Source organism: Otolemur garnettii, unplaced genomic scaffold, assembly GCF_000181295.1.
Source record: "Otolemur garnettii isolate 467f Iridium unplaced genomic scaffold, OtoGar3 scaffold00104, whole genome shotgun sequence".
Taxonomy (NCBI): Eukaryota; Metazoa; Chordata; class Mammalia; order Primates; family Galagidae; genus Otolemur; species Otolemur garnettii.
This window is the reverse complement of record NW_003852499.1, coordinates 4349651-4366083: the sequence shown is the minus strand read 5'-3', so window position 1 is coordinate 4366083 and position 16433 is coordinate 4349651. Positions and strand designations below refer to the sequence as shown.

General features: G+C 51.2%; 1 protein-coding gene across 1 annotated transcript in view; it reads left to right on the top strand.

The window, feature by feature from the left end:
• Positions 1-1203: 1203 nt before the first annotated feature.
• Positions 1204-16433, top strand: part of CCND2 (cyclin D2) — a 26321-nt gene continuing 11091 nt past the window's right edge. The window contains exons 1-4 of the mRNA XM_003796426.3: positions 1204-1695; positions 3422-3637; positions 6183-6342; positions 15710-15858. Coding sequence (XP_003796474.1) covers positions 1501-1695; positions 3422-3637; positions 6183-6342; positions 15710-15858 — 720 coding nt within the window. The 5' untranslated portion in view covers positions 1204-1500. The remainder of the gene's footprint in view (positions 1696-3421; positions 3638-6182; positions 6343-15709; positions 15859-16433) is intronic.

Genomic DNA, 16433 nt, shown 5'->3' with positions numbered 1-16433 from the left:
CTGTTCCCTTCCTACCCTACAGAAATGCGCTGAGAGGCAGGGTGAGGGGTGGCGGGAGGAAGGAGGTGAGGAAACGCCATCATATCCCCTGTTAAGACAGCCTTGACTCGAGGATGCGTGAGAGCACATGTCAGGGCCGACTGCGCTGGCAGCGTCTCCACCGCAGTCCGGCTGCTGGGGAGAAAGCCCTAGTGGGCGAGTGAAGTGCGAACCCGGAGGGGTCGGCAAGGATGCGGAGACCGACAGAGGGTGGGCGCCTAGGCCTCCGGGGAAAGGAAGGGGTGGTGGTGGCTGCGCAGGGGGAGCGTGGGGGAGCCAAACCTAAACCTTCCCTCGCCCCCTCCCCCTCCCGAACCATTTCCTAGAAAGCTCTATCAGTGTGGCCACGGTCTGTGCAGACACCTCGGGCGGCTTGTCAGCAGATGCATGGGCAAGGAAGCGGGTTTTTCCTGCGTGGCCGCCGGCCGCGGAAGAACCGCTACCAACCCTGCCCTGGGCCTGCGGTAGCCGTGGGCGCTCGAAGCACCCCCAGGAACACGTTAGTTTCTGCTCGAGGGTCACATACTATCCAGCCAGAGAACAGTCGTCCTCCCTCCTCACACCCACCCGTTCCTCTTCTTCCTCTCCACACACATCTGCAGCTGGGCAAAAAGTTGGTCTGATCCCTTTAATCGGGCTTTTAAACAGCTTCGAAGTTATCGGGAACATAAACTTCAGGGACATAACCTTTATCTCTGGGTATGCGAGGTCGCTCTTTTCTTAAATCATCCCCTTTACTTCACACTTAAGGGATCTGTTTCTAAATTGTCTGCGCTCACTCCATCTTCAAGTTATCTACCCTCCATTCCAGGATCTTGGGTACTTGGGCAGGAGGAGGTTTTGAAGGAGCCAAAGTTGGAGGGTCGCATTTTGGCATGATGCACCTCCAGAATGTGCGAAATTAGAGGGTATAAATCGGTGGGGTTTTGAGGGTTCCCCTATCCCGGGCCCCTGGCATATAGCGCTGGATGGAAGGAGAGGGGTGGGGGGGCGGGGGCCGCGTTTGAAGTTAGGTCGGGCCAGCTGCTGCTCTCCTTAATAACAAGAGGGAAAAGGAGGGAGGGAGAGATTGAAAGGAGGAGGGGAGGGCCAGGAGGGGAGGGAAGGGGAGGAGGAACCAGAGAGGGGAGCGCGACGAGAGGGAGGAGAGCTAACTGCCCAGCCAGCTTGCGTCACTGCCTCAGAGCAGAGAAGAGCGAGCAGTCGAGAGGGAGACGAGTTTGAAGGGGAGGACTGGTGTGAGTTAGGCAGCCCCCGAGGCTCTGCTTGCCCACCGCCCACCCTTTCCTCTCTTCTCCTACGGCTTCTCTTCCTGCCCGCACCTATTCCCCGAAAACCCCTTATTTAGCCAAAGGAAGGAGGCAAGGGAATTCTTTCCCTTCCCCCTCCAAAAAAAAAAATAATAATAATAACTTTTTAAGTCCGGAGAAAGCAGGGGGCCGAGTGGTCACCCAGCTAGCCATGGAGCTTCTGTGTTGCGAGGTGGACCCGGTCCGCAGGGCTGTGCGAGACCAAAACCTGCTCCAAGACGACCGTGTCCTGCAGAATTTGCTCACCATCGAGGAGCGCTACCTTCCCCAGTGCTCCTACTTCAAGTGCGTGCAGAAGGACATTCAGCCTTACATGCGCAGGATGGTGGCCACCTGGATGCTGGAGGTAGGTCTGCCGGCGACGCTCACTAGGAGCTACCGCCCCACCCGGATCCTCGGCCCCCCACGCAGGACCCTAAGATTGGGAGAGGACAACCCAGAGCCGGCCTCCGGGCTACGGTGCGCTAGGTTACCCGGCGCCCTTTGGCGAGGCGCGTGGCTTCATTTCTGGTCCTTGGGGGATTAATTGGGGAGGAGAGAGGGAGAGGAAAATCTGGGAGAAAAGAGGCTGTCTTGGGGGGGGGGAGCATCCCGCGCGCGTGTGGACTCCTGTGGCTTCCTCTTCTTCCCACCCCCATCCCGACCTGTCTTTCGCGAAGCCGCGGCTGCTTTCAGTGCGGCGAAGGAGGGAGTGGGAGATGAAATTGGGACCCCCTGCAGAAATCTAGCCCCCCGAAGGCCTAAACAAATTCGTCCTAGCCTCGGGTCCTCGCATGTGGTCGCGTTGGCACTTCGGGAGGAGGGGGGGAGGAGGAGGAGGAAGGAGAGAAACCAGGAATTCTGTAGCCCCGGAAGTCACAATGAAGAAACGTGTGTTTTAGGGGAACCCAAAAGAACCGCTTCTTTACTCTCGCTGCAAGGCTTTGCCGAGCGAGCTGTGTGCCCACGTATGCACAGCTCTGGACCTGCCGTGGTTTCGCCATGTTGCTTTGCAAACTCCGCTTGGAAAGGCTGGGAAACGTCGCCCTCTCGCCCTCGCACCCCGTTATCCCGGCCACCCCACTTCTCGTCGTGCCCTCTCCCCCAGCCCCCACCTCACGAAGGTTACTTACAGTTTGGCTTTCCAGCTTCTTCAGTGCGGAGATTTGGGTGGGGTAGGAAGGGGGGAGGGGGTGTGTAGGGGGACATCAGGACACCCCGAAAGGAGAGGTCGAGCCCTCAGCGCCTCTTTCCGGGGCTCCCTGCTCCCTTCTCGCCCCCAGCTCGTCACACGTTCCCTAGTTTCTGCCCTTGTGGGCCGCAGCCGGACACTCAGCAGTGGCTCTCACCCCTTCAAGTTTCCCCCGAGGGATCCTAAGCCCCTGGGGTCGAGATACAGACCTTTCTGGCACCCAAAACCTCCATTGCGGGAAGCTTAGGTCCTCTTTGGGGTTTTCACGCCAAAAGGGCTTTTCTAGGGTATTTCCTCGATTTTTAATTATTTTTTGAAAGCTTCCCCCCCTGCTCCGGCTCCAGCTGCCGAGGCTGCGGCTCTCTTCCTCCTCTCCTCCCTCCCCCGCTCTTCCCCACCTCTCCCTACCCGCCCCCCCAATAGCGGCCCCTGGGCCGCCCGGGAGCCCCCAGACATTTTTTTCAATTGTCGGGAATGATAGAGCAGGATCTGGGGTTCCGAATGGGACCAAGAAGTAGACCCCCGGAGCCTCCAGAATATTTCTATTGATTTTTTGAAAAGATGACGAAATCCAAAAAAGACTGAGTTAGAGTGCGCGAAGGAGCGAGCGGCCAAAGGGAGCGTCGTGGAGCTGCGCCGGCTACTGCTCATTTCTCTGACTCCCCGTGTGGGGTCTTTAGTTCACCCCCTGTTTTAGGCTCCGGGGAAATACCCAAGCACAGATGGACTATTCCGATTTACCCCAGCTTCCTCATCTTTATTCTTACCACTTGTTTCACACCCTGCCCCTCCCCACAAAAATTATTTTGTTTCCGTAGACCTTGCTTTTTTCCCCTTTTCTCTTTTTCTGATACTATTTTCTCTCCATCCACCCCCCAACCCTTTCTCTCTTCCACTGTAGGTCTGTGAGGAACAGAAGTGTGAAGAGGAGGTCTTCCCTCTGGCCATGAATTACCTGGACCGCTTTTTGGCCGGGGTGCCGACTCCTAAGTCTCATCTGCAGCTCCTGGGTGCTGTCTGTATGTTTCTGGCCTCCAAGCTCAAAGAGACCATCCCGCTGACTGCTGAAAAGTTGTGTATTTACACCGACAACTCCATCAAGCCTCAGGAGCTGCTGGTAATGACTGCCCCATCGCTCCTTTCCTGTCTGCCCTTCCCTCTTTCTCTTGGCCAACAATATCCCTTCCACCCATCACTCCAAAATAAAAATCCTTAGGATCCACCATTAGCCTTGCCACCAGAATTTTCCCACTTAGAGGAGATAGGTCTTTGAAGAGGAGATAACTTACTTTTTGTGTTCCTACTATGCGCCAGGCACCGTGCTAAGCACATAGAGATATCCCTGTGTAAGATCCTCATGGATTCATTTGCAGTTGTGTGTACCCTGCGGTGTATAGGGGAAGCATGGCATATTTTAATTAACAGTGATAATATTTTAATTAAATTCCATTCTCCAACACCAATCTCTGAGAAAATAGTTTGACTTCTTCCACCCTGGGAATGTGTTCACATGATAGGAATGTGTGATGGTGTGTCTCCCAAGTACCTGGGGTCCAAAAAGCAGTCAAGTCTGCAGATACCAACACATAGTAGCTGTTCACTAAACAACAGCTCATTGACTTTTGAGCAAAGTCAAACTTTGGCCTCTTATTGAAGGAGTCTGAGGCCTGAGTTCTTAATTCCAATGGGCGTACGACCTCTGTACAACCCCAGGGGTCCTGTCTTAACTCTGATTTTCTGCCAGAGAACTTTTTCCCATCCAGCCTAATTCCTTTCCCCTGAAGCTTCACCAGAAGACCGCCATATCGAAGCAGTGCTGGATGGAAGAGCCGCTTCGAGGCCCACCTTCAGTGGTTGGCACACCTTTCTCTGCACTGTTTATAAAAGGGGCCCCCTTCTTCCCGCCCCCTCCCACCGCTTACTGGCAGGGCCTGCATAAAGTCCACAGGGCTGAGACTGGCTTCTTGAACTGAGCTCTTTGTGAGGAGCCTTCCTTTCTGGGGCTGTGCTGCCATCTAGTGGCAGACATGCGCAAGGTTGGGGGAGGAATTGAGGAGAATGTAGAGAGGGGCCTGAATGACTTCACCTTTGAACCACTGCCAGATTTCAGCTGCTTCTGGTTTGGTCCGAGAGGCCCAGAAAGGTGCTTTCTTCTGGGAGATCTGCTTCCTTTAATAATGGGGCAAGACGAGTGGTTTGGACTCACAATCCCCTTTGAGAAGGAAGGGCTGAGATTTCAAGGCATCTTTGAAGATGCTGGCTGTTCAAGAGTCTCTTAGGGCTTTTTACCCCAGCTCTCCCATAAAAATCCAAGGCAGATTTCAAAGCTTACAAAGAAAAAAAATGTTAGAATTGGGGACCAATTTGTTTTTCTCACTGATCTTCATTTGGTTAATTCATTTTAACATGATGGTGGACTGAGGGGTTCTTCAGGACACCCCAATTTTTCCAGGACTAGCCAAGCTCATTTATATTGCTCCAAACAAACTTGGCTTTTTTTCCACTCCCTGTCTTTTTATCCCAGAAGTTGGGATCTGGAGGAGTCCTACCATACAAATGAGAAAGCCTGGGAGGGGAAGGGCCACACACCTAGTTAGCACTGCAGCTTGGGGGCTCGAGGGCTGATTGCTAGCTGAGCACCTGGCCTTTGCCTTAGCAAAGGGAAGCGTTCCCAGGTTCTTAGGGTGAATGGAAAAGTTGGGTACACCGGTGAACTGGTCCCTGGGTCTCATTCTTCTGAAGATGACTTATTGATGGGCATATTCTCTCCCTGATGGCACATAAATATTTTAAAATTTTTACTCTCAAGCCATTTCCTTTTAAATGCTATTTCTCATAAATGTCTCAGTAAAGGAGAGAAACAAGATTTTTCATCAGGGTCCCCAAAGAGACAAAGTTGTTTCCTTCTGGCACTTGGACTAAGGGATTCTGTGACCCTGAACAAACACCTTTACCTTGTACCCAATCACCTCCGTCTGCAAAATGGGGTTGCTAATGGCCATCCAGCCCTTTAGTCATGATGACAAAGGCCTGTGAAACATTTAGGTGAAAGGGCTGAGTGTCACATCCTAAAGATTTCTGCATGATGTGTCAAAGGGGAAAGTTTTAACAGCAAAGAGAAAAATGGCACTTTTGGCACCATGTATAAGCAAGCTAATTGGTTGCCAAGGAGTTGGGCCAAGGAACCCTATTTTGAGCTTTATTTGCATGCATCATTTTTCCATGAGGATTAAAAAGACTATTAATCTAGTGATGGAGACATATACAATAAATTACTACCAAAGGGCCACAATGACCTTGGCCATATCTTATTGTAGGTTCCACTTTCTGGGTGGGCAGGCAGCAATATTGCCTGGAAGTTGGGGGTGGAGGGGCAGGCTTGGGGGAGCAGGAGGGGAAAGAAATAGAAGAAAATAGAATCTTGGCAACAGCTACCTGGGTTCTCATTATTTTCAGCGGAGCCTAACATTTGAAGCCTAAGCAGAGCCGTCAACAACTTCAAAGCTTTATGGGCACGTTGACAAATGGGCCCGCCTTACAATCTAGCAGCCACGTCCTAATGAGCGTCATTAAAATGGGTCTGGATCCCAACCCCCAGCCCAGATACCAGGTCAGCCTGTGGATTTTATACTCTTCCTTTCCCTGCTTCCCTTCCTTGCCAGGAGTGGGAGCTGGTAGTCCTGGGGAAGTTGAAGTGGAACCTGGCTGCTGTCACTCCTCATGACTTCATTGAGCACATCCTTCGCAAGTTGCCGCAGCAGAGGGAGAAGCTGTCTCTGATCCGCAAGCACGCGCAGACCTTCATCGCTCTGTGCGCCACTGGTGAGGCTGGGCTGGAGCTGCGGGGAGGGGAAGGGGAGGCTGAGGAGCTCTTTGAGAGCTGTCCAGGGGGATGCAAAAGGTGGTAGGAATGCTCATGTTAGTCTGAGGGTTTGGGGGAGGGGTGGGCTCCGGTAGTCTAGAGTCCGAAGTTTCATTCCTGGGTCGCTTTTGCTTTAACTTTATCTGAGCTGCTATAATCTCTTTCACTGCTAAACTCATAAATGGTTTATGAGGACAGGTGTGGTAAGGGGAAAAAAAAAATTAGTGCCTGTTAAAATATTCTTTATGATGTCTAAAGTGCTCTTTGAAGATTACATATACTGCTCACTGGTTGCATTTAAATCTTTAATCTTTTGAGGAAAAGGATGATTTGGAGATAAGCCTAAGAGGAAATTTGGGGGTGGGGGGCAAATATAGGTAAAGGAACAATGTCAAGATAAATACGTTGCCTGCCCTGATAAGTGGTAAGGGAGACCAAAGGAATTTTTTTTACTGTAGGGCCATTATTATCTTCTAGTTGTTCTTCTGCTGGACGGGGGAGTGGACCTGTTGGCCCTTAGTAAGGGCTCACTTGCTCAGCTGGGCTCTGATACACTCACCTCATGTGGCCGTGTTCTGATTTTGGCCGCAGCCTTTGACATAGCAATTATACTGGCTTTTTCCATGTTCGCAGTTTCCCGCCCACTGTGCGGCTCCCACAGTTGATACATAGTCCTTACTTGCCCATTTGCTCCGTATTTTTCTAATAAACTAGAGGCAGCAATCTGCTGTTGTCTTACTCTGGTCTGTTTTCACTCTGGGTCAAGGCGATGGCAGAGACCCTGGAATCACCCAGGAGAGAGGTGTCAGGAGTTCATGTTTTCGTGATCAGAAACATTAGAGAACTGCTCATCTGGGCAGGCCTGTTGAGAGGTTCACCTCAAGTTTGCCAAAAGTAACTAAATTGTATAGGTGGGACTGGGGGGGTAACTTTTTTCAAGACCTTGTTACATGTTACTGGATACAAATGATTGTATAATGTGCAGTAGAGTGTATATGTTCTTTGTTTACAGTCAGAAGGTCAGGCTTTGCTACTTACGACCAGGTGACCTCCAACAGGCTGCTTAACCTCTCTGAACCCCAGCTTCTCCATCTGCAAAACAAACCTTTTGATACATCATCATCCTACAGCCTTTTTAGAGTGGCTGGGAAAATTAAAATCAGAGGTGATGCACGTGGGAGTGCTTTGTGAACCAGGAGATGTGTGGGTCAGACATGCCAGTGTGAAAACGGCCATCTCTGATTTTAACTCTGATTTTAACTGTTCAGGCAAGGTAGATGTGTGCTTTGCTTTTCTGCCTGCCCTCATCTGCTTCTAGCAGAACTCCTGTACTGTGCACTTGCTGGCTTGAGTGTGGGCATCCAGAGGACAGGCTTCCCCTTGCTGGTTTTCTTTAGTCCTGCCCTCTGGACCCAGATGGGGCCTCATCATGCACATGTGCCCTGCACGCCTGTATGGGAGTCAGTTGCCCTTCCTAAGCTCCTCTGGGGTGGGTCTTGAGAGCTGCCGGGACCCTTGCTGCCTTTTGGACAGTAATCATTCTTTGGCTTCCTTCCCTTCTCCTGCTGTCTGGCCTGGGCCTGAGAGGTCAGTCCCCCACTGACCTGTCATTTTGTCTCCCAGGCTCAGCTTTCCCTTTCCTTTCTTGTCATGATTCACGGTGGGGGAGGGCTCAGCCAGTCCTTTTTCTCTGGCCCCAGGATAGCTGACCCTGACCCTGAACTACCTCATTGCCCAGCTGTTGATAGCCAGAGCTCTGCTTTGACGTTGTCTCTTGACCAACAGATCTTTCAGGGTCTGTCCAACCCCCTTCCGCCTCTCTGATCTGGGGTCAGGGTGCTCAATGGAATTACCCAAGTGTGGGCAGATCCCCAGATTCTGTCTAGGCCTATTCTCTAAAATTGGGGATCCCATCCCCCAGCCATGGCCTTCTAGCCCAGATCTTTGGGCTGACCGCCAACTTTGGGGCCAGAATAGGGAGCCTGGGATTCAGAGACTGAAGACAGAGGTCTGAAGGGAGACAGGGGCTGTCATGAAGATTGCCTTTCAGGGGCCTTGGGCTACCTTTAGTCAGGGGTGGGGAAGGACAGGAGAGCGAACACCTCCAACCACATGAAAACCGTGTGCCGAGCACTGAGCCTCAGGCAGGGGCTACTCAGAGCAGAGGGAGGGTCTCAGAAGCTTCCTGGGTCTGGTAGGGCTGAATCTACCTCAAAAAGCATTTCTTTTTCTCTGATTGGCACTTGGGTTTGTGCAAGTGACTGAGCCACACAGAATTCCTCTTGCATGGAGGTTTCAGCAGTTGGCCTGGCAGTAGGAACACCAAGGGCTTCCAGGGAGATGAGATTCCGTGTTGTGGAGCCAGAGTTGGATGAGTGGAGAAGTGCCTAGGACTGTTTCTGGCAAGTAGCAGGCACTGGGTAACTGAGGACTGGAGGTGGGAGATACGGAGATCTTCCATCTGAGCTCTGCCCCTCACCTGCTTCTTACATTTCACACCTACTTTCCACTATCCTGGATGTTCTGCCCAGGAGCTGAGGAAGCACCTGCTGCCAGGGTCTCAGAGGCCTCTGGCAGGGTGAGGGGGAGGGGGTGTCCAGAGGAGATGGTAGCCAGCCCTCTAAATGGGTGGCTGGTTGACGGGAAAAGCTGGTTATGAAAGAGCTGGCAGTCATTCTGCAGAGTATGTGGAGAGCATGTGTGTGTGTGAAAGGGGAGGAGAGAGTGCACAGAGGGGCCGTGGGAAGGGTAGTGGAGTGGCGCTGCAGCACTCTGGGGGAAGAGGATGGCAGAGCAAACCAGTGTCCTCCTTCCCTTCCTTGATCTTGGCTTCTTGGGGGGAGAGACAGCCTCAAGCTGCCTGGTACTGGGGAGAAGGTGGGGGATCTTCAGAGCTGCCCCTCCTGGTCTTCCCTGTCTGGGAGCATTGATACTGGGGCCCCAGAAACGAGACTTAGTGGCCCTGGCTACAGCTCTGCTGTTAGAGCCCCCAGGTCTGCAAATGAGGAAAGATTAGTGAGATGACTTGGGATCCCACTCTGGAAATTCTGGACATGTGATAATCATGTTTAACATATGATTCAGTTAGTCCAGAGAAGCAATGGTGGTGAATGTGAATTTGGCGTGGGGCTGGGGAAGGAGCTTACTGTCCCTCCTCAGGCACCGTATCTCCCTCTCTCTGCACTGGGAGCCCACCAGGGTGCTGTCCCTCTGTATCACACAGGGGTAGCCCCCTCCAGGGCTCCCCAGACTGAGACCCAAACCCTGGTTCGAGTAACCCCCATGCTTTCCAGGTGTCCTGGCTCTATTGGTAGCTCTTTCCCTAGTTTCTATCCCCAAAGTTCTAGGGGGATATTGGTGGTCCAGAGAAGTTAGGTGACCTGGTCCTTGATCCAGAATGGGAGATGTAACTTGGTGGGTGCGGGGAAGGGAGAAATGAAAACCAACTTTCCATCTGTGAGCCTCTGCATTGCCTCCGTCATCAGGAAGTCATGGGCAGAGGGGAAGTGGCATGCTGAACTGCCAGCCCCATGGGGACAGGCAGTGTGGTGCTCACCGTCTCACTTCCCAGCTGGCTGTAAGGTACGTAAGTAGCAGGCTGCCTGTTATCCTCCCACCCAGGCCTGTGGAACTGCGTTGGTCGTGGCAGTCCTGCCTCCACCAGGACAGGGTGTGCTGACCCTATTCTAGGGCAGATGAGGTGCATGAGTCATTCTCTGGCCAGTAAACACCCTGGGTCCTGGCCCTTTTAACTTCCACCTGGCTGCAGGTTGCTTAGAGGGAGTATCTCTCTCCCCCTAGTGGTGGATAAAAGCACAGCAGTCACTCGTTTACTTAACATGGAAATGTTCAATGCTGAACTAAACTGGGCACCAAGAAATGCTGACACCAATTTGATGAATACAGAGCACTTCTCCCTGCCTTTCCCAGATTAGGGAGGCCAGTGGGATCCCTAGGGGCTCCTGTGGCTTCCTTGGAAGGATAAGCTCCTGTGTAAGATCAGCTTGTTGCTACCTTGGCTGGGACTTTGGCTCCTGAAGTGCCTTTCTCCCCCTCGCAGAGATGAAAGCCTACCCTGTATTCTTTGGTAGTATGTGGAAGGTGACCTGAAAGAGCCTTTTGAGTTTTGGTAAGTTATAAAGAGCTCTGGACCCAGAGTCTGAAAGTCTCCATCTTACCCCAAGCCTAACACTCACAGTGAGTGACATTAGACAGATCACATAATCTCTCAGATTTCATGGACTTGCCTGTAAAAGGAGACCATTCAAACAGATGGCTTTTAAGTTCTGTTTATTAATACCTCATCATCACCACCACAAACATGAACAAGCACGTACACCACACCAGACCTGCAATCTCTGCTTATCAAGAGAGCTGGGATTCCCCTGGGGTGTGTCCCTTGCCTCCACCGCCTCATTAGGAGGGCTGAGGGAAATGTGGGATGCTCCTAGTATGTGGGCATTGTTTCTTGGCTCTGGGTGAACCACATTCAAGTGAACGTGGGTGAGCTGGGAATGTAACTACCAACTCTGTTTTACGTTCACTATGTGTTCATGTGGTTTTTTCCATTCCTCTATGGAGCTCTCTTTGTCCCCCTCCTGACAAAGCAACAGGAGGCCTTGGGGAGCTCAGTGAAGTCATTGCTGGGACCCATACCCGACTCACTAGTGAAAGAATCTCCAGGAAGTATGGAGCCCTCATTTCTTCCTGGCCTCAGCATGTGTATCTGCCTGCAGTCCCAGGATGCTGGGTGCCGGTCTCCTCACTGCCCTGGGCACTAGGTACCATCTCCAGCAGTCAGAACTGCCCACCACAGGCCCAGAGGAAGTCCCAGGAGTGAGAACCAGTGAGGATGATGGTGACATTTATTGCTTACCTAGAGCAGGCACTGTGATCTCACATGAGTTGTTTTAGTTCATGTTCAGAACCACACTGAAGATACTGAACACTGAACATGAGGTGGATATAGTTACTCTCCTCATTCACGGGTGAGGATGTGGAGACTCAAGCGGGGTCATCTAACTTGCTCATCTTCCCACAGTTGATAAGTGGTGGGACAGTGATTTAATCCCAGGCTGTCTCCAGGGCAAATACTCTGAACCAATAAACTACATTGCTTCACATGTCTTATTTGGTTGGAGTAAGCCAGAGGCCAAGGCCTTTGGATGGCTTCTGTCCCTCATGGCAGGATATGTGGCTACTCCTGCTTTGCTTAGACCCCCAGATGTGAGACCTGGGGTGAGACCCTCCTGGGTCTGGTGGGAATTGGTCACCAAGTGGAGGCCATCCAACCTCCATGCACTCTACTGTCCAAGTCAAAGATGTTTGTCTCTACCATCCAAATGGAGAGTTGTCCTAAGAAGTGTCTCTGCGCTCCTCTCTGCCAGAGTTCCTCCCCTCTTTGAGAAGTTCTTTTGGAAGTTACCATGTAGTACACACCTAACCATTGACAGCACAGTGTGGTGTGTCGTGTCACTGAATTGATGCCCCAGCCTTAACAAGACTGGGTGTCTTCTTTAAAACAGGAACAGTGTTGTACTTTAGGGGGGACCTATCTGTGCTGCTGGGAACAGGCAGGAACACCCTGTGATGACTCAGTCAGAACCGATCACTGATCAGTTCGTTGCTTCTCACTCAGCAGCAAGAGAAGGAAAGACCTCAGGAAGTCATGAATATCTCACCTTTCCGTGTGGGTGAAGAGGACAGCTCATCACCCTGTGTCTTCTGTATTAACACAATAGCTTGTCAGCAGTTTTGACCAAGAGGCTTAAGAGATATCTGAGAGATTTTTACCTGCTGTTTAATTATACCATGAAAAGAAAATTTTACAAGATTGTGTTTCTCCCCCCTAATAGGACAGTTATCATTTCCTCTGTATCCTTTCAGTTCAGCTGTATTTATGTATGTCCATGTAGTTATATGTTTACGGACAGCTGGAATCGTCCTCGTAGCAAGCATGTATGTGGTCAGTTTTCTGCTGCCTTCTCCCAAGGGTATATTGTGAATGATTCCCCCATCCTGTTGGGTATCTAACACTGGAGATGTCCAGGAATGGCTGCACAGGCTGGGTGGAGTTGTCCATGGATACGGGTGGGGGGTGGGCTAACGAGAGCTAGTGGAAGGGATGAAGCTGGCACAAAAATGAAATGTAGCCTTTCTCTTGTTTTTCTCTCTGCTGTTTCTCCTACTAGAGGAGAGGTAGGTGTCCTGGAGAGAGGACCTGGGGCAGCTCCCGGTGCCACGCAGACATAGCCCTGTTCTGTGGAGAAGGACGCTTTGTGGCTTTGCCAGCTGGCAGAAGCTGTGCTACATTCTGTTGTCTCTTACTCTAACTCTTGGGAATTATTCCCGTTTCAGACCCTCAAGTAAGAGCCAAGCAGAGCTAGAAGGCTCCTGGGAGGTTACCCTGCCCTATAAACTCTTTGACCTAAGCCATGAAGGAAGAAATAAGTTCAACTCAGGATACTGATACATCAAAGTGATACAAGTTTCCCCGAACAGTCTCTGCTCTTACTACCTGCAGTGCCTTCTGATACTTTCTACCCTACTTGATTCCATTAAATAAGAACAACAACCACAACTGCTGGTCACGACCCACAAATGACTTTCATGACCCATTATTGAGTTGTAACTAGAAGTTTGAAAAACACAGGTCTTAGCCAACCACTTATTAAGAGACAAATTGGAATGCAGGGGTTTGGAGGGGGAGGAAGTGACTTGGCCATGGTCCCACAGTCTAGCTCAGCTTGTGGGCTGATGTTGCCTCCATATCTGGGGTCAAAAGGAAGATGATGGTCTTCTGCTATAGTGTCCTGTGCTGGGAGCTCATGGCCACTCGGAACAGCAGAGGGGCAGACTAGTTCATGCACAGTGTTCCCCCCGTTCCGCTGTTCCAGAGGACAGTGTCCCCAGTAGGACTCCCCTGAGTATTTTCTTAGTAAAACAAAGAGACACCCAGGGTTGGCTCTGCCTGTAATTCCAGCACTCTGGGAGACCAAGGTAGATGGATTTCCTGAGCTTAGGAGTTCAAGACCAGCCTGAGCCAGAGCAAGATCTCGTTTCTAAAAATAGCTGGGCATTGTGCTAGGCACCTGTAGTCCCAGCTACTTGGGAGGCTGAGGCAAGAGGACCACTTGAGCCCAGGAGTTTGAGGGTTGCTGTGAGCTAGGATGCCATGGCACTGTATCAAGTGTGACAGAGTGAGACTCTGTCTCAAATAAATAAAACAAAGAGGGAGGTTAGAGTCCCCTCATGTAACTCTCGTGCCTGTTCCACACACGGCCATTGGCTTCCAGAAGTTAATTCTTGTGCTAAAAACAAGAGTTGGTTTTGCAAGCAGTGGAACATAAAGATAGGCTGGTGTGAGTGGTGCTTCCCGGTCTGCGGCCTGTGGCCTGTGGCAGAGGGAAAGGAGGGCTGGGGATACTTTCCTGCCCCTTCCCTGCCAGATGCTCCCACCCAGGGCCTTTATGGGCCCAGGGCCATGGGCTGGCTGCCTCTTTGTGTTATGAATGTCACAGGGGGGAGCTAACGAGGTTATTGGGCAGAGAAACACTCTCCTGTGACCCATGTGGAAGAGACCTACAGCAGAGCAGGAGGCAGGGAGGCTGGCTTTGTTACCATCCAGGGGGCAGAGGAGGCGGAGGAGGGGCTGGGGCAGAGCACCATAACATACGGCTCACAAGAGGTGGAACTGGTGAGGGGGCGAAGGAAAGAGAGCCAAGGAGACAGGCTGACGGCCGGGTTGGCTCTGTGTTCATGGGATTCAGCCGGGATCGGAAGGCGGGGACCCACCGTGTTTCTTGAACGCTCTGACTTGATGCTGGGGGGCAACAGGCTCACCATTAGACGTGCTGCGGTAGAAAATGTTTCTGTGATAGAGCCTCATGTAGGAAGAAAGAGAAATGCTTGGGGTTCTGTTTTTTGGTACGCTCAATCTAATATTTCTGCCATAAGTAAAGAGAAAGCCATGCTTCCCTGTGTACGCTGCCACCTGCACCTGCGTGCACCTCCCAATTCTCTGTATGGTGAACCACTGCAGTGATGCTAAGACTGGAGGTTGTGCACTCTGGAAGGGTTGCTCCACTCTAGAGCTGTCACTAGGATGATTGATTAAATTGTCACCTCTCTAATGAAGCAACACAAGGCAGGGCAACTTAAACTCTCAGAAGCGTCAGGTTTCTTACAACATGAGTCATACCTGGGGGTACCTTATACAGCTGAAATGTGAATTAAACAGTATAGAACCTATAGGGCGTTATCCAGGTTGGTCATTGGTAGCCAGTAGCAGCAGTAACAGGTGGAAGGTGTGGCTGGCCTTACCTTCTCTTGATGGACTGAGCAGTCACTGGGTCATGGTCACCCAGCCCCTTCAGGAGAGAGCTCAGAGGAAAACGAGGTGTTTGGTTTCCAGGCTGAGCTCCTTAGTGCATTGGACCGTCCTCTGTATTTGCTCACAGATAAATGGAGGTGGAGGAGGTTTAGACATCTCGAGTTTATCTTTATTTTGCACTTCTATGTAGCAACCATTTTTTTTCTAACAAGAAAATGGTGCCTTCAGGCCAGTGAGTCATAAAGTCTAGACCAAGTCATGCACCTGATTAGCATGCTGTGGGTGACCTTTGGTGCTCCATTCAAGCCCTGCTCCTGCCCTAATGTTCTGTGAGGATCTTGCCATTGGGCCAGAAGCTGCAATCGGGTGAAACATGGTCTCCACTCACTCCCTGTATTGCTGCTTCTCTCACTTCATTTCCTTTGATGCTTATATAAAGAATATGACAGGATCCCATCTGGATTAGCTTTCTTTCTAAAATTTTGCCTGATTCCCCCACATCTTTGTATCCTTTACTCCTTCCAACACCTGGAGCCCTGGGCTTATTCCACATGCCCAGTACACGTGGTGCCTTGCATGCTGATCCCAGACCGCCTCTGCCCTGTTCTCACCATCACCTCCACACAAAGCACATGTGGCCCACACCGCTGTTTCAGCCAGAGGCTGGAATGGTACCTTGCACATGCTAACCCTGCTTAGGATTGTGAGACTTAGGGGTTGGAGCCCTCTGTGGATTCACTGTGTGCACTCAGATAACCTCTCTTCCTTCCTTGCCTCAGTCTCCTCATTTTAAATCTGGAACAGCCATAGTGCTGACAAATAAATAAAAGCCTTCTTGTGAAGGAAGGACTGCAGGGAGGACACGCCCACAGGGTGCAGGGCCACTGGTGCAGCTGACCCTCTGCCATCCTGTTTCTGAGTGTCTGCAGGCTAGGGGACGGGGTCTCCTGGATCCAAATTCTCTCTGCCCTGACCTTCTGCCCCACTCCTTGCAGACTTTAAGTTCGCCATGTACCCGCCATCGATGATCGCAACTGGAAGTGTGGGCGCGGCCATCTGCGGGCTTCAGCAGGATGAGGAAGTGAGTTCGCTCACTTGCGATGCCCTGACCGAGCTGCTGGCCAAGATCACCAACACAGATGTGGTAGGTGTGACCACCTTCTTGGTTAAGACCAGATGTCTCTTCTCAGCTCAGGAAAAGAGAAAACTGATTTGATCATGACCAAAGCAGATCACATCAGAGGCAATCTTTTTGGTTTTTGTTTTCTGAGGTCGACATCCATGGCTGTACAAAATTCAGCAGGTAATGCCTCCTCTTAAGGTTTTGAAACCCCATAAGCTATAAAGTACAGAAAGGAACTCAGCAAGCAGACTCACGCAGGAGGCCTGTTTACTCATTTTCCTCTATGGCGTGGGCTTCCCAGTGGGTCTGAACTGTTCCTTCATTTCCATGTGTGTAACGTTGTAGAGCTGCTTCTGCTCCACAGTGTAGAGCTTGTGTGTCTGCTCACACAGGCCACAGCCATAGGTCCGGAGGGAGAAGGGACAGCCACAGCTGGGAGTCAGCTGAGCAGAGGGCGCAGACACATGAGGCACTCACCATGAGAATGGTGTTCAGCCCCCCTGTGCCTCTGTGAATGTAGTAATGGGTGGAAAAACATTAATTTAAAATATGAATTACTATGCAACATCAAGAAACTTGCTAGCTATAGATTTTTT